The sequence below is a fragment of the Eulemur rufifrons genome, chromosome 20 (genome assembly GCF_041146395.1).
Source record: "Eulemur rufifrons isolate Redbay chromosome 20, OSU_ERuf_1, whole genome shotgun sequence".
NCBI lineage: Eukaryota > Metazoa > Chordata > Mammalia > Primates > Lemuridae > Eulemur > Eulemur rufifrons.
The window spans coordinates 6,076,062-6,098,617 of record NC_091002.1 but is presented as its reverse complement, the minus strand read 5'-3'; the positions used below and the strand labels follow the sequence as shown (position 1 = coordinate 6,098,617).

The following is a 22,556-nucleotide window of genomic DNA, read 5'->3' as shown; positions in this document are numbered from 1 at the left end:
TTAGGAGGAGGCCGCCAGATCTTGGGTGGGTCCAGCATGTAGCAGAGTACACGGGCAATAGCAGCTGGGGCCGAGCCTTGTTTTGGTCTCTTGAATGCTCTTCTCACTTCTCTGAATGAAAACTCTGCACTCTGACTGCCTGCTGTTCAGTCTCCACCTACTCAGGGCCTACAGCTCTAGGAGGTAGAGTCCACTGCCCATGTGGCCCCAAAGGAACCCACGTGGCCTCTCTGCTCCTAAGCCACATGTCTGGTACCTCTTGTCCTGGACCTACTGCCCCTCTAAGAGCTGCTGCCAAAGGAGCCCCTGAGCAGGGCCTGGCCTCCCCATCCCCCACCAGCGCTGGGGTCCCCCAGGGGCCAGGCTCATTGCTGTTTCCATGGAGATGTATGCATTCTGACCCCAGCCTTTCTCCATCCCAAGTCAGATAAAGAGGGCTTCCAAGTGGAAACCTATGGTCTCAAGCTGCCCCTCCTCTCATGCTCAGGTGGCTCCTACCTCCAGGCATGGGAGGGAAAGGAAGGCCCCTCCCCTTAGCTCAGGGCCCAGCAGGCCCAGGACCGGCACAGAGCTGCAGTGAGGGCCTGAAGGCCTCCCACTCTCAGGCCTGACTACTGCTCTCCAGTCAGAAGCTCGACTCTCCCTACCTGATGGGTACAATGCGCACTACCTGGGGAACGGACACACCTGGAGCTCTGACTTGGGGGGAAAGGCGGTACATGGGCAACGTATGTAACCTGCAATTCTGTATCCCCCATAACAATAAGATGAAATAAAAAAAAAAAAAAAGAAGCTCGACTCTCCCAAGGCCAAGCTTTGCTCCAGCTCCCACCCAGTCCAAAGGCCACTTTGGTCCACTGAGACAGTCCACAGGAGCAGCCGCTGCAGCCACCAGGGCCAGCAGGCAGCACTTCAAGGTCCCTCTAGGCCACGTGTGCTAAACTTCCACTGAGCTGCGGTTCCCATGGGACAAGGAAGATGGTCATCAGAACAGAACTGGCTGAGATGTCCCCCTCCTCTGCCCAAGTCCTGGCTGAGAATCCTGAGGTGCCCGAAATCAAAGTCCCAGTGGTCACCTCCAGGAACAAACCACATCCCAAGACCAGGGTTCAGTCCTGGGGGCAACTGCAAATCCATCTTCCCCCCAAGCCTACTTTCTGAAGAGTACACCCAAGCCCAGCAGAGCCCCAGGTCTGGGAAGCTCCTTGGGGAGCCACGCCACAGAGGCGTGGGTGTGCTGGCGCTGGGTTGGCGGGGTTCAGTACCAAACTGAACTCCCCTCCTTCTCCCCATGCCAGGTCTCAGCTGAGAGACTACATTCTCCAGGAGGCCTCCTTGATCCCCTCCCAGGCTGGGCTGAGACCCTCTGGAGGGGACCCACAGCCCCATTTCATCTCCAGGTGGCAATACCTCCCCTGGAGTTGGACTGCTGGGTTTCCAGACCTCATCCCTCCTTGTAACAGTTTCTTAGGGCCACAAAGTATCAGAAAGTTACTCTCTCACAGTTCTGGAGGCTAGAAACCCAAAACTGAGATGCTGGCAGGAGGAGAGGCTCTGGGGGAGGACCCTTCCTTGCCTCTTGCCAGCTTCTGCTGGTTGCCACCATCCTTGGTGCTCCTTGGCTTGTGTCAGCAGCGCTCCAATCACCACGTGGCCTTTTCCTTGTGTGTGTGCCTGTTTGTTTTTTCTTCTTAAGTACCGAAGTCTTATTGGGGTAGGACCCTTTCTAAGAACCTCATCTTAACTTGTTTACATCTGCAAAGACCCTATTTCCAAATGAGGCCCCATTTACAGGTACTAGCTGGGACCTGAGCCTATCACTTTAGAGACCATAGTTCAGCCACACCTCTCTTATTAGTTGCACGACCTTGAGCAGGTTGCTGGGACTATGAAATGGTGACTATGACAGCCAGTACAATCACTGTCAGGTCCCAGCCGGCCTCCCTAGGGGCAGTGGCTCACACCTGCCCACATCCCCCATCAGAGGGCGGGCGCTCGCGCCTCCTTCCAGAACACTCGCTGAACCGGGCGCCTAAGTGGGAGCCCGAGCAGGGCCGGCAGTACTGGAGCAGAGAAGAGAAAAGCCAGGCAAGCTAGCGCAGTTTGGTCGAGCCATAAGGAGAGACCTGCGGGAACTTGAATGAAGCCGCGGCGACGGGAGACCTCCAGGCCCCGCCCCAGCTCACCCACGTCCGGCTGGTTGGTCTCCGCAGCTCAGGGTCTCTCCGAGGGACAAAAGCGATGTCTGGGAGCTGCGGCCCCGCGGGCAGTACGGGAAGACCCGCAACCTTCACCATTCCGCCCCAACTTCCTCCTGCCGGCCCCAGCCCCCACTCTACCCGGACTGCCCAGGGTCGGGGACCACCCAGGGCATGTCCTGCGGTTGGCGCTGCCCACTCCAGCTTTGGAGTGACATTGTAAAGACACGTTGTTTTGTGTGCTAAAGTAGCATTTCTTGTTCTGATTATGAAAATGGCAGGATATTAAAACCCACAACTGCCTAAGGAAGAAAATAAACCTTCTTGAGCCCTGTGCCTGCCGCGATATCCTTGGGGAGCGTGCTGGGCCAATTCTCTTCTGGACTGGTGCGGGTCTGCGGCAGCCTGAGCTGGGACAACACGAGCGCCATCCTGAGCCAGCCGGGGGCAGCCACTTGGGACGCCGAGCCTGCCTCCCCTCCGTCCAGCCAGCCTATTTTATTTTTTACTGGAATAATTTTAGATTTGCTGAAAAGCTGCAAAGATAATAGAGTTCCCCACACACGGTTTCCGCTAATGGTAACCTTCATATTTCCAGGGTAGCTTCGTGGAAACCAGGAACCAAAAGTGGTCCATTATCATTAAGGGATCCCCAGACTTGATTCAGAGTTCACCAGTTTTCCCACAAATGTGGAAGGATCTAAAAAGAATCAGATGTGGATCAAGGATTCCACTGCAGGCTGTAACAGAAGCCTGTCCCCGACCAGCTATTAATACAATCCTATAAGCATATAACCATAACATGGACAAAGCAAATGAGACAACTGTTTGTTTTCAGGTGGTAGAAAACAGGAAGCACAGGACTGTGGTCCCCAGAGAAGGCAAACTCATGAGGCAAATCTTGACCTCCCCAGCTCTCCATTTGTGTGGCAGTCGACCAGGGCACAGGGAGACGGGGTCCAGCCGGGGCACCAAGGTATGGTGCCCCAATGAGCTAAGGGGCAGTGAGTGACACAGCTGGAATCCATAGGGAGGGCTCTGGAGGAGTAGAAAATGTGTGCAGGAGAGCCTGAGATGTCCCGCTGTCCTTGGCTGAGGTTCCTGGCTACACATGCTTGAGGTTAGACCACCTGGACTTACCAGAGAGCAACTGCCGTGGGAGCTCTGGCCTAGCCAGCCAGAGCTGGAGAGAGGCCTCATTCAAACCTCATGAACGTCCCTGGCATGAGTCTGAGAACTCGGGTCCACGCCCTGGGACTGGGACTTTATCCTAGAGCAAAATGTTCTCTAGACACATGCTGTCTGAGTTATCCATTGCTGTGTATCAGATCACCCTCAGTTCTTCCTCATGTGGGTGTCTCCACAGGCTGTTGAGTGCCTTCCTGACCTCGTGGCTGACTTCCCCCAGAGTGAAAATCCAAAAGAGAGCAAGCCTGAAGCCGCAAGGTCTTCAGCGATCTAGGCTCAGAAACCATACATTGCTGTGTCCACAAAATCCTATTGCCCAGTGTGGGTGTGAGTACCTGGAGGCAAGGATTTTCTGGTCGCCACACACCTTAACAAAGCCTAACACCAAGTCCTGACAAGATCCACAGAGGATCTCAGGCACAGATATGCCCTTACAGAGTCTATCTACGTTCAAGGTGATACACTCCAGTAATTGAATCGCCTGCTAGAACAAAAATCGAGAGTCTTCAGGGGAAAATAACAGAATCTAGAGACTCTATAATATTTCATGTACAACAACCAATATGCAATAAAAAGTCACTAAGCATGCAAAGAAAAGATAAAACGGGGCCATAATCAAGAAAAAAGCAGGTTGGGTGCCAGTGACTTATGCCTGTAATCCTCGCACTCTGGGAGGCCGAGGCATGAGGTTTGCTTGAGAGCAGGAGTTTGAAACCAGCCTGAGTAAGAGTGAAACCCTGTCTGTACAAAAAATAGAAAAATTAGCCAGGCATGGTGGCATATGCCTGTAAATTCGAACTACTCAGGAGGCTGAGGCAAGAGGATCGCTTGAGCCCAGGAGTTGGAGGTTGTAGTGAGCTATGATGACACCACTGCACTCTACCTGGGGCAACAGAGCCAGACTCTGTCTCAAAAAAGAAAAAAAAGGATATATTTATGACCGTGGGGTAAGCATAGATTCTTAAACAAATCACAAACAGCACTCACCAAAAAGGAGATTGTCATTAAAGTCAAGAACTTTTTAAAAAAATTTTTAAGACATGATAGAGAATGAAAAATCAAGAACTTCTATTCACCAAAAGACACCAATAACAGTTAAAAAGGGCAGTCCACTGAAGGGGAGAAAATACTGGAAATACATATATCTGACTAAGGGCCCATATTCAGAATACACAAATAATTTTTACAAATTAATAAAACTGCAGATGATCCAATAGAGAAATGGACAAAAAACTAGGCTTACACAGGCACTTCACACAAGAAGTGGTCCAAATGGTCAAACACATATGAAACGGAACCTCAAAATACTTAGTCAAGAAAGCCAGGTGTGGTGGCATGTGCTGTGTCCCCATAGCCCCTCTCACTCAGGAGGTTGAGGTGGGAAGATTGCTTGAGCCCATTTCAAGTCCTGTCTGGGCAACATAGCAAGAGCAAAAAAAAAAGAAACAATATGCTCCTCACCTTCTAGAATGATTCCAATCACAAGAATCACAGAACCATGTGTTGGTGGGGTGTGGAGTGGTCACATCACTCTGGTTCTGCTGGTGGCAGGGAAAGCTGATAGAACCCCTCGAAAACCATTTGTCAGTATATACTAAAGCAAAGCTTAAGCATGCCCTCTGACCAGCAGTTGTACCCCTCTAGAAGGCATGTGCCTGTGCCACAAAAGGCAAGTACAAGAATATTAATATCAATGTCATTCACAATGGCCAAAAATTCAGGGTCCATAAACCATTAACGTTGATAAACAAATTGTGGCATATTATACAATGGGATACCAAATAGCAATGAAAAATAACAAGCTACTGTTACCACACAACCTTGATGAATCTGATAGACATAATGTTAAGTGAAATAAGCCAGATAAAATAGTAGAGGCTACCTTTGAGAAGGGGTGATGCTGGAAGCGGGCAGGAGGAGGATTCCAGACAGCTGGCGGTCTACAGCCTTGATCAGGGTATGCACATGATGGGGAAATGCTTCAGATTGTATTTAGGACTTCACTGTGTGTATGTTACACTTTAAAGGTTTATGAAAACATACATTTGCATTCACTCTCACCCAGTAATCTAGCTACTAGGAATCTCCTTGAATCCATTATGAATAAATTCAGTTTTATATACAGAGAGCCCCCCAGGTAACAATGGCTGACAAAAGAGAGATGTTTCTACCGTCTCTCTGTTCATGACACTTCCCAGCAAAACCCCAATCCATGCAAATCCTACTCTGCCTACTCTGCACCTGAGTGTGCCTGGAGCACAATGTACAGCCTTTCTGAGTCTACCTTTGGTACCCTGACCCCTAACCCTCTCCCTAACCGCCTCCCTAATCCCATCCCTGACCCCCCTCCCTAATCTCCTCTCTGACCCAATCCCTAACAACCTCCCTAACTGGGGCAAGTGTGCTGCATGGACGTCCTATCATGTTTCTTAACTCTGTCACTTGTGTAAACACTGAGCAACTATGGAAAGTTATGTATGATTTGCAAGGAACATAGGGCGAAGGAAAAGGGAGTCCTTCAGAAAAAAGACAAAGAAAAAGGCTAAAATGAGTCCAGGATATTCAAACAATCCACTGTGCCATGGTTCTGTGCATTTGGGATTGCCCGCACTTAAAGAGTAGGACAGGAAGGCAGTCACTTATTTGGGCCTTAAGGGTGCATACAGCAAGCTGGTGGGAGGCCAGATTTCTACTTATTTCTTTATACTTATTTTTGTAAACCTGAAATGGCTACACTGAACACATGTTTTTTAGATAATCGAGAAACCCAAGAAGGCTATGTTGATTGTTGAAAAATGACTTCCTCTAATATTCCACCCTGCCTGCTGCACAAGCTTCATAGACAGCACCTCTCCTCTAGGTCAACCCTGTCCTTACCTCCTCCCTCCCACCCCGCTGGCTGGGAGCTCCTTGTCCTGGGCTAGGGGTGATGAGTCATCCTAACTGCAAGTGAGTGGTGTTGGGTAGGGCAGAGGCTGGCTAGGAGGGCTTCCCCACCTCCTCCAGTGTCCCATCAAAGTCCTGCAAACAGCTGCTATTATAGATGGGACCCTCCTCAGCCCTGTCTCTGTCCAACTGGGACCCTACAACATCCACAGTAAGGAGCATTGGTGCTTGTCCTCTCCCTGGGGGCTCCCTCCCTGCCCCTCAATGGCATCAGGACAGGGTCATCTGCAGTTCAGGGACAATGCCCCTCCTAGGACAAGGACTATCTCCTACACTGTGGCATAAAAGGGCTAGTCCTGTCTGACCCACCCTGAGCACCTGTTTGCTCTGGCTCAAGCCCAACCCTGGGCTGGTGGGACAAGGATTGCCCTTCCTAATTCCCCAAGCCGCCTGGGGAATGGGCAGAAAAGGGTCCCTTTTCGGGTTTGTTGGCAGCAGAGGCCTAGGTTTCAGGCATAGGGGTGCTTAGGTCACTCTGCACTTGATGTCTGTAGTGCTGCTCACTGACCAGTGTGGATACAGGAACTTCCAGACCATCTTCAAAGTGCCCTGCGCTAAACAGTGTCACCCCCTCCCACCTGAGAGGGGCTGCAGGCCCAGCATCTGGCAGTTCTTATTCAGGAAAAGCACGCCCAGCAGGCTACTTCTTCCCAACGGTGAGAGCTGAGTGATGGAAGAGCAGGGACAGAGAGGAGCTAGGGGGAGGGAGCCTCCTAGAGAGACATGCCTTTCAACCAGCCTCTGAGGAATCCGGAGCTGGTTGGGATCAGGAGTCCCACTCCTGGTCCCAGAGAACTGGGATAAGGGGCGTGCACTACAGGACCCTCACCAAGTGGTGCCCTGGGGTTATACACCAGTGAACTCAACAGGGGCAAAAAGGATGGAAAAGACCTTCCAGGCAGAGGGCCTGGAAGGAGCAAACACTGGGAAGGTGGGAAGCGTGTGGAAAGTCCAGGGAAGGGCCTGCTGCCACTGGGTTGTGGTGCAGGCCTATGGGCCTGCGCCTGGAGAAGATCTCGACCAACTGAAACGGCCTACACAGCAAATTCAGCAAATCCAGCGCCTATAGCTGGCCAGTTAGCTATAGTTCAGCCATTTTGGCTGTGGCTGTAGATGACTCATGGCTGCATGACCTATGTACAGAAAGGAAATATACACTGTAAAATGGAAAACAAAGTAATTAAGTTGTAACTGATTGTTTAAAATCCTCCACTGTATACAGGTTAAATTTTACTATGCTTGAAAAATGTGCCTTGACTTAACTGATGCTATCTGCTTCTGCAAACTCGCTTGCGTATAGAGTGTAATCAAAACAGGTGGTCTGAGACAGGTCCCAGGCCCCCTGGTAATGGAATTTATTGCAAAACTGGCTCCACCTTGTGTACTCAGAGTCTCATAAGACTCCAATGTAGAATAGTATAAAAACCCTTCCTCTTTTCCGGTTGAGCGTTGCTCTCTGTGCCCCCGCCTTTGGCGGTGCAGAGGGTAATCGCTGGCCAGCTAATAAAGACTCACTAATCTGATCTCATTAGGACTACGTGGTCTTGCCTCGCCCTCTGGACCATAACACAACGAGGGAGCACCAGAGTGCCACCGAGCCCTACGATCCCCCAATCTGCTTTCCCTGCCTCACCGCAGGGACCCCCATCTTGAGGAAGGAAGGGGAAGGTGGTGCGTAGAGGTCACGCGCAGTTAGGAGGCTGCCGGTCTCCCCTCCTGGCAAGGTGTTGCCAGGCTAGGCGGGAGGCTTTCGGGAGAGGAGGTTGAGCGGTCCGTCGGCCCAGCCCAGCTCTGGCGGGAATCCTGGAGGCCCCGGGCCTGGCCCTTGGCGTCTCTGAGCCTCTGCTGCTCCATTGTGGACTGGGAGGTGGAGCGGGTAAGGTGCTGGCCATCCGTAAGCCCGGCGCCCTAGCCACGCCCGAGCCCCCTGAGGCTGCTCTGGCCCGAACGGAAGGAGGCCAGCCCCACCGCCCCCAGACTGGAAGACACGGCGTACGGGGTGTGGCGGCTGTAGTGGGTGCCCAATGCGGCGCGGCCCTCATATACGGGCCGATGTAGCCCTATCCTCCGGGGCGGGACCCCGAGCTCTCCTGTCGCCCAATGGTAGCCCGCGCCCCCGAAACCGCGCAGACCGAGGTCTGCGGAGCGCCGCCATAGATGCCGGGGAGGGCCCCTCGGGGCCGCGCGAGCCCAGGTGCAGCCTACCGCGGGGCAGAGCCGCAGTTCGGAGGGAGGTTGGCCCGGGACCTCGGCGGCGACCGACAAGGGCGCCCCTCCATCCCCGGCATCCCCTGCCTCGCCCTTGAAAGGCGTCCGGCCACCAACTGGGCCCTTCCTCACAGCGTCCCAGGAGCCATTTGCTACGCGCAGGAACAGTACTTGGACCAGGATAAGAGCCGAGTTTGCCCGACGCCAAAGGCGGACAGAAAGTCATCACGCATGCGCGACAGGGCGTTCTGCGGCTCAACGAGACCCAAGAACACCGCGCCCCGAGGTGCAGGCTGCCCCGGTGTACGCCGGGACCGGTAGTCCACGCCCTGAGGAGTGGGTCGCCCCGGTGCACGCCGGGACCGGTAGTCCGCGGGGGCGCTGGCCCGCCCTTCACCTGGAAGGCAGCGGGCGCCCTAGGGGCCCAATGGGAGTGGCGGCCTGGCCGCCCCGCCCAGAGCCTCCGGACATCTGTGCCGGGACATGGCCGCCGCCGGTGCCGGTGCCGGGTCCTTGAGCTGAGCGCCCGCCGCCAGGAGCCAACCTCCGCCGTCAGCCATCCGCGCGGGCTGGGCCCGAGCCGCCGCTGGGACGGCGAGGAGCCGCGGCCACCGCTGGGGAAAAGGAAGCAGAGTAGGAGGCCGGAGAGGCCGCCGCGTCCTGGCACATGGCGTCCATCTTACTGAGGAGCTGTCGCGGCCGGGGGCCTGCCCGCCTCCCACCGCCCCGCGCCGCGGCTCCGCGGGGTAAGCTGTCGGCGCTCCGCTGATGGCCCGGGGTGGGCCGGGAGACGGCGGGGAGTCGGGCCTGGTTGTCCCGCGGCGCCCCCAGGGCGTGGCCCGCACTCTGGTGCATGGGTTGGGGTTCGGACGCCGCCCGGCGCTGGGGTCCCGCGGGCCGAGAGGCGGGCGACGGGTCACAGCAGGCACCGGGTCGTGAGTGGGCTCGCGGGCGGGCTCGCGGGCGGGCGGGCGCTGCAGATCCACGGGGGAGGACTGGCCCTTGGCCCTGTCAGGTTCCTCTCCTCCGCTCCGGGCGTCTCCAGGAGGGTTGTGTCTGCGAGGTCAAGCGCCCAGGGGTCTCGGCCTTCTGGGCCCCTGCCCGCCCCTGGGGTCCTGGGGGCCCTGTTTCGGGCTGTGCCGCCACTGCTGGGTGGAGTCGCTGGGACTCTGCCTCGTGCTGTGACCTTAGTCGGCCCGGTCCCCGCAGGTCACTGCTTCCGAGAGAGGGCGTTGGGAAAGTTCTGAGGCATTGAGACAGCCTTGGGTGCACCTTTGCGTGATTAAGCTTGGCGTCCACTCTTGAGGACAGTTGTGCCCTTTGACCACGCTCAGGGCCCCGGAGACGAGACTGGATGGGGGAGGGGACAGACGTTGCTGGGTTGCAGAGGCCCTCGAAGTCCGTGGGACTGAGAAGATAATGCCAACACCTACACCACCTTAGTGGGTGATTGGGCAGCAGCGTGCATGCAGGAGTCACGCTGGCCCGGGGCTGCAGAGGGTCCTTAGGGTGGCTGTGCATGGCCTCCTCTAGGCCACCCTGGGAAGGTGCCCGCACTTTTCTCTCTTGATCTCTTTCTTTAATTAACCATCTGTTCTTATTTTGTGTCCTTATTTGTAAGATTGAGATAAACAAAACTTGCGCTGTAAGAGTGAGAGCCTCAAGTAAAATAACTTATTTCAAGGCGCTTTATGGCTCACAATGACACCACAAGAAATGCAATTCTTGTCATTTTAATTTCTGCGTGGCCGCTGTCACTTTTGGGGTATGGGAAGGATGTTGAGTGGCAGGAGCTGTGGGCAGTCTGGTTGTGGAATTCAGTGTTTCCATCTGCTGTTAGAGCTTTCTGGACCTCTTGATATATTAAGGATGGTAGTAAGAATACCTTGACCACTTTGATTTTTTTTTTTCTTTTGGACGGAGTCTCACTCTGTTGCCCAGGCTAGAGTGCCGTGGCATCAACCTAGCTCACAGCAACCTCAAAAACTCCTGGGCTCAAGCAGTCCTCCTGTCTCAGATCTTCTTGCCTTGGCCTCCTGAGTGGCTGGGACTACAGGCATTTGCCACTATGCCTGGCTAATATTTTCTATTTTTAGTAGAGATGGTGTCTCACTCTTTCTCAGGCTGATCTTGAACTCCTGACCTCAAGCAGTCCTCCTGCCTTGGCCTCCCTGAGTGCTAGGATTACAGGCATGAGCCACCATATCCAGCCATACTTTGAATTTCTGTAGCATGTTTTTGGACTAAAAATTAGCTGATTTTTTTTTTTGTGGTTGTGTCATTTCAGGAACACAAATGTTTTCTGTAGCTATTACTGTTCTTTGTGACAGAGACACTAAAGGGCTGATGATAGTGGATTAAAGAGGAGGTCTGCTGTAGGACCAACAGGAATTTCAGAGCCTATAGGACCTGGGGCTGGACTGTGGGGAGGAGGTCCCTGAACCCCCAGAAATAACTTACCCAGCGGAGTGCTATAGCCCTCTGTTGTTAACATTTTACATTAATATGGTTCATTGTCACAATTAATGAACCGATGTTAATACGATATTATTTGCTAAGGTCCATACTGTATTTAGATTTTCTTTACTCTTCCATACTTTATTCTGTACATACTTAATTGTGGTGTCTTTTTTCTGTCCTAGGACCCATCCAGGACACCACTTACATTTAGTCCTCATGTCTTCTTAGGCTTTTCTTGATTGTGAATTTCTCAGATGTTCCTTGTTTTCAATGACTTTGACAGTTTTGAGGAATACTGGTCAGATATATTGTAGAATGCTTTTCTATTGAGATTTTTTGATGTTTTTCTCATAGTTAAACTGGGACCGATGGATTTTTTTTTGTGAGGAAGACCACAGAGATAAAATGTCCTCATCGTATCAAGGTTCCATGCTGTCAGAATGATTTACCATTGTTGATACTGACTTTGGTCACCAGCTGAAGTGGTACTTGTCAGGTTTTCCACTGTAAAGTTACGCTTCTCCCCCCTTTACATATTGTCCTCTTGGGGAGGAAGTTGCTGTCCACATACAAATGGCAGGGGCTGGCCAGACTCTATAAGAACTGGGCGGGAGAAGAGTAGCTGGTCCAGGGTGACTCTGACTTCTGGCCTGAGCCACCTGGGTGTGGCAGTGCCATTTATTGAAATCCAGGAGGACTCGGGGAGATGCAGGCTGGGAGGAGAGTCAGGAGTTCTTGTTCTTGGAATTGTTGAATGTGCCCATGAGACCTGTGGGTCATGTGTATCTGGGTCCGGGAAGAGGTGGAGGTCAGGCAGGGAGGATCCACCAGGAGAGGAGAACCAGAGGAGCGTCTCCTGGAAGGTGTGTTATGATAAGTATATTTGGTTTTTGTCCCTATTTGGGTTGCTGGCATTGAGTACCTAAAACCTTTGGGATTTGCTGGGGGGGGGGGGGTGTCTTTAGTTGTTCATAAGGAGCCCTTTGTCACCACACCTGAGCTTAATGCTGATGAGATGGCACAGAGTGGGCCCTTAGATTCAAGTGGGGGCTGGCCATTCTGTGATTGGAAGGTTGAAACTTCCCCTTCCAAGGAAAGAGTTTGGAGATGAGTTCAATCTCCAGGGCCAATGACATGATCAGCTGTGCCTCTGAGATGAAGCCGAGGAGGCTGGTGAAGCTTCCCAGTTGGTATTGTGCCCCAGCTCCATGGGAACAAGGCTCCTATGCTTAGGACCCTCATCTGGCTATTCATTTGTATCCTTATAATAAACTGTGAATTTAAGTTAGAGCCCTTTGCCGACTTCTGTGAGTCATTCTAGTGAATTAGCAAAACCAAGGGGGTTGTGGGAACCCCTAACTTTGTAGTCAGCGGAAGTGCAGGTACCTGGAGTGGGTGCAGTCTTGTAGGGCTGAGCCCGTCACCTGTGGGATATGTGCTAACTCCAGGGAGTGTTTGCATTGAATTGAATTGTTGGACTCCCAGCTGGAGAAGTGGTTGGTGAACAGAAGGGCTTCCAGAAGGAGGGAGTGGCCCATAGACCATGTCGGGGGAGCACTGAATCCCTGGATAGCTTTGACTTGGGGGTTTCTGTGAAGAGCTGGGACAGAAGCCTTCAGAGTAGATTTGGAGAGAGTCTGGGAAGGGTGCCAGTGGGACAGGGAGTGTTAGATATAGGATCACTGGGAACTCCGGGAGGTTTCTTGTCAACCTGTCTGCTTGCTGGAAGCCATTCTTCTTCTTTGTTTTTTGCGGTTTTGTTTGTTTGTTTGTTTGTTTTAAGAGACAAGGTCTTACTCTGTCACCTGGATTAGAGTGCAGTGGCACCATCATAGCTCACTGCAGCCTCGAACTCCTGGGCTCCAGTGATCCTCCCAACTAGTTAGGACTACGGGTGCAAACCACCACACCTGACTAATTTTTCTTATTTTTTTTAGAGACAGTGTCTCACTGTGTTGCCCAGGCTGGTCTTGATCTCTTAGCCTCAAAGTGATCCTCCCGCCTCAGCCTCCCAAAGTACTAGGATTAGAGGTGTAAGCCACTGCACCTGGCCTGCCCTGTGCTTTTGATGCGTTTGAGAATGTAGCTAACATCTTTATGTTATGAATCATGGTGATTGAACACGTATTAACCCAGCCCCCAAACTTGCAAACCAGACTATCACTGGTACTGCAGGTTCCTAAATGTGACATTTGTTGGGAATATCCTTCCGTATAGAAGCATGAGAGTTGCCTGTTACTTATGATGTAAGGTGACAAGCAGTCCACTGGGAGCAGGTTGGGTACCCACCTTCTCCATCTTGTCCCTTCTTGCATGATGGCTCTTGTGATAGGCAAGCCCAAGGGAGCTCCTCATAGCCCACACCTGCTTCTGCTGCTCTCGGGCAGAGGACTCAATGCCCCCTGCCAGGAGGGTGAAGGATGCCACCTGCTGCCACTCTGCCCCTTGCACTGCCTGGCCTCCACACAGGCTGGCCTGGCATCTCCGGCAATGGTGCCTCTGGCCCTGCTGCCCCAGCACCTGTCTTGTTCCTAGCCCAAGGCTTGATCACAGTGGGCTCTGAATGTTGGTGGTGTGAGTGAGCTATGCTATGAGGACAAGAGTGAGTTAGGGCCGGGCGCGGTGGCTCACGCCTGTAATCCTAGCACTCTGGGAGGCCGAGGTGGGCGGATCGTTTGAGCTCAGGAGTTCGAGACCAGCCTGAGCAAGAGCGAGACCCCATCTCTACTAAAAATAGAAAGAAATTATATGGACAGCTAAAAAATATATAGAGAGAGAAAAAATTAGCCGGGCATGGTGGTGCATGCCTGTAGTCCCAGCTACTCGGGAGGCTGAGACAGTAGGATTGCTTGAGCTCAGGAGTTTGAGGTTGCTGTGAGCTAGGCTGACGCCGGGCACTCACTCTAGCCTGGGCAACAGAGTGAGACTCTGTCTCAAAAAAAAAAAAAAAAAAAAAAAAGAGTGAGTTAGGAGAAGTGTCCTAAAAAAGTGCCGTACAGTGTTGTATGAAAGGAGAGAGAGGGTTAGCACTCCCCTTGACAAGGATGGAAGAGGCTCTCGGGCCTGTACAACATGCATACGGTAAATGTAAAAAAAAAATTAAATTGTAAAAAAAAAAAAAAAAAAAGTGCTGTACACTCACCACTGTTGTTTATCCAGGAAATGTGTTCTGGTGATTCTTGCAGCCCTTGCCCCCCTGGGATTGTGGCTTGCTCTGGAGGGCTGTCTGGGCATAGGGGGTGATGTGCACCCTGGCTGCTGCCCACCAGAGCCTGCTGAAGTGAATGGGAAGTGGTCCCCCTTGTAGGAACCCACAGGCCTGACCTCCCTGGCCTTTCATCGGGAACCCAGGGCTTCCTCACTGGGGCCCGGCCTGCTCAGCTTCCCACTTGGGGTGCATAGAGCTAGGGGCTACTTCAGGCTCCCCTTCTTTCCCTGGGGCTCTCCTGACATACTGTTTTCCTAACTGGTGTAGACCCTTCGCTTGGCAACACTCCGAAACTTTCCAATACTCAGAACTGGCTTCTAGAAACTTACATGTAGAGGTTTCTACAAAAAAGATCTAGACTTTCAGGCTTTAAAAGACAGTATCAGTTCAAGTCACCTGGTTTGACACTTGCTTACTGATTTTTTCCTTTGTTTTTGTTGTAGATGGTCTGGGGGATCCTGCTTGTCTCGCTTGTGCCAGCTCGGTGGGGTTGAGAAGCCGCCTGTAAGTAAATCGACATCACTTTGACCTGTTTGCTTGAAAATGCTGGAGGCACCTGTGATTATTGCTTTTCTAGAGAAACAGTGTTTCCTACTTTGCTGTTCTTTGTTTTTGTTTCTTTTAAAACTTTACCTTTTCATTTTGAAAGCAATAACCACATACCTTAGTGAATGTTTATTTTTTAAATTTTTATTTAATTATTTATTTTTTACTTTTTTATTATTTATTTAAGAGACAGGGTCTTGCTCTGTCACCTAGGCTGGAGTATAGTGGTGTCATCATAGCTCACTGCAGCCTCAAACTCCTGGGCTCAAGCAATCCTCCTGCCTCAGCCTCCCAAGTAGCTGGGACTACAGTTGCACACCAGTACACCCAGCTAATTTGTTTTATTTTCACAGAGACAGTAGAGATGGGGTCTTACTATGTTGCCCAGGCTGAGTACTAGTGTTTTAACAGTTATTTGATAATCTCAGATAGTCTTCAGTTGAAATGACATAGACCCTCAGGTGAGGAGGTAGAGCACGTTTGATCCAGGACAACATTATGGAGAGATTCTGGCTTTTGACCTTCTTTACCATTGACATAAAGGCAGAGGAGCAGCACCCAGAACCTTGACGGAGCAGTCAAACCACAAGACAGCAGTTCTGACACCCTGTAGATATGAACCTCATTTAGTGAGAAAACCTCGGCTGATGGGAAGCAATTTTTTTCCCCTAAATCTCTATTTTGTGTGAATGCTAATGAGATTTGCTGGGAACTATTGCTGTCAATGGCAGGGTGCTGTCCTAGGACCTCACAGCTGGTGTCCTTGCAGTGTGTGTGCCTGGTGTGCGGTGACACTGGTGTAGTGGGCCTGCTCGTCATTCTCGTGAGTTGATTTTCTGCACGTCCCCCAGTTCCCCAGCTGAGAGTAGTGAGCATGATCTCATCTCTTGAGGTGGACCACGTAGCTGCAGGTCTCTGGGCAGAGAGCTGTCCTGGACTTCTGACATCATCTTGCAAGCGTGGTGGTTATTGCTACATTGTCCTTTCTTCCTTGTTTCTTTCTTCTTTCTTGGTGCTGGGGATAGCTTTGTTCCTGCTGACAGTGTGTCCCTGAAGAACTGAGGGTGGTGCATGTGGCTGGTATCCTTTCTGTCTGGCATGGCCTCACAGCACAGTCTAAGGAAGTTCTGGGAATGAGTGGCACCACCTCTGGGTGCTGTCCCCCTCGGGAGTAGCTCATGGGCAGTGGTACTTGTGGCATTTTTACGGCATTGTCAGGAGTTGGGAACGTGCCATGGGAGGAGAGTAGGCCTGGGCCCCACCTGTGGCTCAGCCTGGGTAGCTGTGTGTCTGTCATGATAAGGCAAGAGAAGCCCTGCAAGAAGCAGGAGAAGTTCTGGTGAATGGGGTGGTGAAAAGCTGGGCCCAGTGGTCCTGTGCAGGTGAGGCACACAGGTGCTTCTGGGGAGCGCTGCTGCCACCCTGAGGCTCCAAAAACATGGGACATGGAAGCTTTCCTCCATGATGCTGTCTGTCTTAGCTGCTCACCAGAAGCCACTGTGCCCAGATTAGTTTTATATTGATGGGAATTTTAAAAATATTATATTACATAATTTTATGCCTTTTAAATGGCTAAACCTTTCTGGCTTGATTGTTAGCAATCTCTGTAATGTGCTTGAAGATGGCCAGAACTGCAGGGCTTTCAGCCCTCACTGAACACACCATGCGTGTGCTGCTCTGCCAAGTCTGTTCTTACATGTCTTGGTCTTTGCCTGTTGGCGCCCTACCACTGTGGACGTCATGCCTTCTAGCTAATTGAGGGTGGAAAGTGGCAAGCTTAGGCTTGGCAACGAGAAGAGGTCACATTTAATCCTGGGTGTGAGCACTGTCAACGCCTGCACTTGAGGGTCCACGGCACAGAAGGCAACTGGCCAGTGTCAGGAGGCTGGCAAGTGGCCCAGTGGCAGCCTGAGTGCGAGAGGGCTATGCTGCATTCTGTGCAGTCTGGCCCTCCATGACACTGTAGATTGAGGGGCTCCTTCCCAGCTGGGAGGAACCTGGAGACATGGTGGGTGGGGCCAGGAAGGGGCTTAGAGAGAGCCTTGAACTGGGCAAGACAGACTGAAGTTGGGGGTGGTGGTCCCCTCCCTGGGCCTCCCTGTCTTTACCAGCCTATAGTGGTGTCCACTATGCACTTTCCACGTATCATCACTTCATCTTCAGAACTTCTCCATGAGGTCAGTGTTAGGTTTGTGTTTCTGTAGTCAAGGGAAGATTTCAAGCCTGGAAAAGTTCTTAGGGGGTAGGGGCCCCAGCCAACGACTGGCTTCAGAGTTCAGCCCCAGCAGCTTGGACTTCTTTTTTTTTTTTTTTGAGACAGAGTCTCACTCTGTTGCCTGGGCTAGAGTGCTGTGGCATCAGCCTAGCTCACAGCAGCCTCAAACTCCTGGGCTCAAGCATTCCTACTGCCTCAGCCTCCCAGAGTGCTAGGATTACAGGTGTGAGCCACCACGCTGGGCCCAGCTTGGACTTCTGATCCTGGCATGTTCTGTGCCCTGAACCCCTCTGGGCTGGCGGTGCTCTGCACTGCCTGCTACAGGCTGTGAGCTAAGACAGACATGTGCTTGCTGGTCCTGCAGAGTCCCCATCTGTGAAACGAACAGCAGAACTGGAGATTTCCTACCTTGTCTGCAGCCCCAACTGGTGGCTTCTCCACTGCTGTGATGAGGTGGCAATCAAAGTTGCCACTTGTGTAGTAGCCGTTGCTGTGCACCAGGCACCATTGTGGTACTTGGTATATATTAACACATGTATTTACAAAGGCAGCTCCCAGAGCATAGAGAGGTTAAGTTACTTGGTCAAGGTCACACAGTAGTAAGTAGTGGAGCCAGAATCTGAGCTTGGACAGTCTGCTCCAGAGCTTAGGCCCTCACTGCTGGTGTCTAGCCAAGTGCAGAGAGATGATGGAGGTGGGGAGAAGCTGGGTGTGCCAGCTTACACGGCACATGTGGCCTCTGAAACAAGGTCTGAGGGTGAGCCTGTAGCCATATAGGGTGGGTTTGTGCACAAGCATGGGGAGAAGCTTCTAATATGCAAGATAAGATGAACAGGAGAGTATGAACCTGAAAGCATCGTACAGGTCGATTGTGTCAGTATTAGGCTGTAATTGGCATCACAGCACTGAGCTGCATCACCCACAGACCCTGGGCTCTGGGCCAGACACAATCCATGCTGAGGGAGCTCAGGCTGCAGTGGCCTTCCTCTCACCATTGATTAGTGGGTGGACACCAAGTAGGCAGCTGCTTGGGACCCAGAGCAGTGGACTGGCCTGCTTTGGCTGCCTGGGGCTTAGCAGTCCTATGGGCTGTGTGGACAGAGAAGGGTCTAAGTTTTTTAAGTGACAGCTTCCCACTGTGGCCTGTGAGGCCTCATGCTGGCTCCCCAGCCCTTACGGAGCTTGCATTCCGTTGGAGAGAGAGCAGGTTTGATGGGCACAGTGTGTACCTCATCTCTACAACAGCCAGGTGCCAGGCAAGACACATGCAGCATGCAAGAAGAGAGTGTTGTAGATGCGAGGGCTGAATGGGTGGTGGGGTGGTCAGGGAGGCCTGAGGGAAGCCAAGATGTGAGCTGGGGCCACCTAGGCCGGGGACAGCTTCAGGGCTCTGGCTGGGGCCTGCTGGGGCCAGATGGAGTGGGCAGCAGGGGAGGAAGAGGAGGGAAGTGAGCCTTGGGCTTTATTCTTTGGATTTTGCCATTTGGTGCTAGTGCCTGCAGTCAGCTGGCACATAGGTCTGTGTCTGCTAATGGGCACATCCTCACTGATTTGCAGTTTCAGGACTTGCTCAAGAGCCACAGGTCTTTACAGAAAGTCACCTGGTAGGGGAGAGGACCTCCAAACTCAGCATACTCCCTGCTCTGTACCCCACCCCACCCCCAAATCCCAAAGTAGTGCTCCATACCTCCCTAAGTCATTGGGTGTGGGCCCCCCGAGACCTGCCCAGAGGTTGTGTTGAGTCTGGGAATCCAGCTTTTGCTGGTCACATGCACATCTGACCTGCCCCACTGGTGGATGAGGGGCAGGGCAGCTGGACCATACACTGTTCTGATCTCCCACACAAGCCCTCTCAGAAGGACTCCTGGGGGCGTTTCAGACGTCAGATGTGTCTGTGGCGGATGTGTATGTGGTTATGATCCCGTGCATGTAGTTTTTGTTGTTCTTTTTGGTATTTGGTGCTGAGTGGTCAAAGGCAAGTGCTAGCTCTTATTTCTGTTTTCCCTTTTTCCTTTTTCCAGGAATGTTACGTTTGGCTGCTGTGCTCCGTGCCACCCTGTGTACCTTTCTCTCAGAGGCGGTCACCTTGGCTGTTGGACTCTGAGGCCCGGGTGCTTACACATGGTGGCAAGAGCACCATGGACTCCCACCACAGTGGGTCTGGTTGTCGCAGGACCTCGGTGCCTTCCTGTGCGAGGCTGGCACTCGTCGCCTCGCCTTTGCGATGACTCTGTGGTAGAGAAGTCCCTCAAGTCCTTGAAGGACAAGAACAAGAAGCTGGAGGAAGGGGGCCCGGTGTACAGCCCCCCCGCAGAGGTGGCAGTTAAGAAGTCCCTCAGGCAGAGGGTGCTGGACGAGCTGAAGCACTACTACCACGGCTTCCGCCTGCTCTGGATTGACACCAAGATCGCGGCGCGCATGCTCTGGCGGATCCTCAATGGACACACCCTGACTCGCCGGGAGCGCAGGCAGGTAATGGGGACGTCTCAGCTCTTCTTTCTTTCACCTTGTAAGTTTTAAGATGTTTGCTTGCTTTTTGTTTGATAAAGAAAAAATCAGCAAAAGCTGCAAAAAAGTGAACTTCCCGCAAATAGCAGTACTGAATTGTAGTGCTGGTGTACTCAGTCCCTTCTGCCAGCAGTTTTCAGCGTGCATGTCTGTTTTCTGTCAGTGCTTGGGTGCCATCCCCTGGATTTTGGCTTCTCTGGTTCCTTTTGAGCCTTCCATGTCCACACAGTTGTGTCTCTGTTGCTGTGGACGGCCTTTCCTCTCTCATTGCTTCCAGGTCTGTGTATAGGGCTATGCATGTCCCTCTGGGTGAGTTTGCTTTTGTTTATTGTTTGAGACCCATACCCTTCACTCTCTCCCATGGTGTGTAGCCAACTCTCCAGACTCTTGTTAATCTGCCTTTAAACATACCCAGATCTGACCACCCCGCACAGCCTATACCGCATCCTGCCCTGGGCTGTGGTCAGAGAACTCCCCTGCTGTCTGCCTGCACATGCCAGCAAGAACAATCTTTTGCAAAAGGAAGTTGGCTCATGCTCCGTGCCCTTCGGGGGCTCGCCCTTCCTAGGGGGAGCCAGAGCCCTCCCAGCGGCCTTCCCTGCCCATGTGCCCCCGGCTCCTGTGCTCTCCAATGGCAGTGGGCATGTGTGGAGCCGTGTGTGCTGTGTGCTGGCCGTCCGCATTCCGGTACCTCCCTGTCAGGCCACTCCTACAAGAGCACTAGGCAGCACCAGAAAGATGGGGCCTGAGGGCTCCTTGCTGGCAGGATGTGCTCAGGTGCCCTGCAATTGCTGGCTGTTGTGGCTGTGTGTTTTCATGTCCATTGCAGTCTGGCGGGGTACTTGCACACGAGAAATAAATTTTCATAAATAGAAAATGGCTTATTCTCTTAATACAGGTAGACATCTCTAAGCGATAATTCTGACAAGAGTGCTTAGTACTCGTCAACCACGTCTCTTCTTATGAAAGGAGAGCTGCCATGTCACTCAGTCCTCTTGGGCTTGGTGACTTCCCTCAGTGGAGCTTAGCTGCCATTGACTCCATCAGGGGCCTGGGGCACCTCCACTCCAGGCCACCTGCTCTTTTGGGCAGGAGACAGGATTCTAGTGTCCCTGCCCGGCCCTCTAACAAGGTGGGAGGAAGTGAGAGGGGCACTGGGGCCCACTTTATCCACTGGAGTTACTGCATCTCAGCGCTTTGGGGACATCAGTGACTGTTTACAAACTCAGAGTCTTTGTTGTACTGTCTACACACCAGTAGAAAACAAGCTTGTTCCTTTCAGGTTTCATGTTTGAAATCTACTAGTGTACTGCCGATCATATGTTTCAGCAGTGGCTTTTACCTTTTTAAAGACAACTGTGGCCAGACACAGTGGCTCACGCCTGTAATCCTAGCACTCTGGGAGGCCAAGGCAGGAGGATTGCTTGAGCTCAGGAGTTCAAGACCAGCCTGAGCAGGAGTGAGACCCTATCTTTACTAAAAATAGAAAAATTAGCTGGGTGTTAACAGTGTGCATCTGTAGTCCCAGCTACCCAGGGGGCTGAGGCAGGAGGATCGATTGAGCCCAGGAGTTTGAGGCTGCGGTGAACTATGATGACCCCACTGCACTCTAGCCCAGGCAACAGAATGCGACTGTCTCAAAAAAAATAAGACAATCATGCAGTGCTGAAATATGCTGTACAACAACAACATTTGTAATTCTGTTTTTGTGTTTATAAACATTTAAGAAGTTCTTTTATTGCCTGGTGTGTTTTACAGAACGTCTGTTTTAGAAAAAAATATGCAGTCCATGTTTGAATAAATGTTCTAGTTGATAAATAATCTCAACTTCTACCAAAAGGACATCGAGACCCTTAATGTTAGATGCACGTAAAGACGTGGGTTTAGGAGGTGCTGTGCAGTTGTCTGCTTTTGTTTTAAATGTCAGTGTTTGACAAATGTAGTGGTAGGATGTTCTTCTAAATGCTTTATTGGAAATGTCTACAGCATGGTGGTCACAGGCACAGTGCTTTTGTTGCAGCAGGGGTAGCTTACTGAACCTGTCTGGGGCGTTTCCTTGCATCCTGCTCAGAACTAGTGAGAGACTCAGGAGGGTGTGGGGTGAGCATGGAGTGCTGGCTGAGCTCTCTGCGCTGGACTTCTCACACCCTGAGCATTAGGGAGCACTTTCCAAAAGAATATGTGTTCAGAAATAGATGATCCTGCCACATCTCTCTGGGCCCTTCTTCGTTTGTCTGTGAAATAATTATAGTCACAGTCTAACTCTTACCCCTTCTCTCCTAGCTGTCTTCATGGAGAGTCCCAGGTAATGGGGGCAGCTCAAGTTCCAGCTCTCCGTGTGCTAACCCTGGTGCTAGGGGCCCCAACAGATAGATGCAGAGGTGGCCTTTCCCTCGGACAGTCTGCTCAGAGTCAACAAATGAGGGATTCCCTAGTGGGGAGGAAGAACTTTATTTTAATGCATCTTGGGAATTAGCTGTTACTTAGGAGAGCAACTCAGGCTTCTAGTTTTATACGTCACTGAGAACATAGGTCTTTTTTGTTTAACTGGCTGGAATTTCCCAAAGGATGTTGTTTTAAAAGGGGGCCAGTCAATAATAGTGTGAAGAAGAGAGGGTCGCAGTAGTTCAGAGTTCAGATAATTTATTTGAACAGAATGTTATCGGTCCTGATAATTATAGAAAAATGATTCTTAAAATTATAATTATAGCAAAGGAAAACAGTGTAAGAAATTACAAAATAAGTAAATAAAATTTGTATGAATATTGTTTAAGTGGAAGATACATTTGAAATGTGGTGATTTAACTTTAGGTAACCGTTGGATGCTTGCTGACCATGTTAAGTAGAGCGCGGCAAGCATGTCTGTGAGGGTCACTGTGGAATAGGTGCATTTGGGAAGTCTTTCTGGGCCCCAAAGTCCTGTGGTAGTCAGGGGAAGAGGTGTTTCTGGCCTCCAGGACACGGGAGCATGCTGCAGCACAATGCTTTAAAGTGACAGCGTCAGGGAAACAGCAAGCAGGGTCAGCACTGACCCTCCAGCCCCCAGCAGCCACTATTGGACTCTCTGTCTCTGTGGATT

The 22,556-nt window shown here is 51.8% G+C and overlaps 2 protein-coding genes and 1 pseudogene across 2 annotated transcripts in view; 2 read left to right on the top strand and 1 right to left on the bottom strand.

The window, feature by feature from the left end:
* Positions 1-22,556, bottom strand: part of FGFR3 (fibroblast growth factor receptor 3) — a 366,177-nt gene that overhangs the window by 294,072 nt on the left and 49,549 nt on the right. The gene's annotated exons all lie outside the window — the stretch shown is intronic.
* LETM1 (leucine zipper and EF-hand containing transmembrane protein 1) overlaps positions 9,023-22,556 on the top strand; it is a 44,991-nt gene continuing 31,457 nt past the window's right edge. The window contains exons 1-3 of the mRNA XM_069496183.1: positions 9,023-9,286; positions 14,652-14,712; positions 18,991-19,441. Coding sequence (XP_069352284.1) covers positions 9,208-9,286; positions 14,652-14,712; positions 18,991-19,441 — 591 coding nt within the window. The 5' untranslated portion in view covers positions 9,023-9,207. The remainder of the gene's footprint in view (positions 9,287-14,651; positions 14,713-18,990; positions 19,442-22,556) is intronic.
* On the top strand, positions 13,999-14,153 carry LOC138401328 (U6atac minor spliceosomal RNA; annotated as a pseudogene).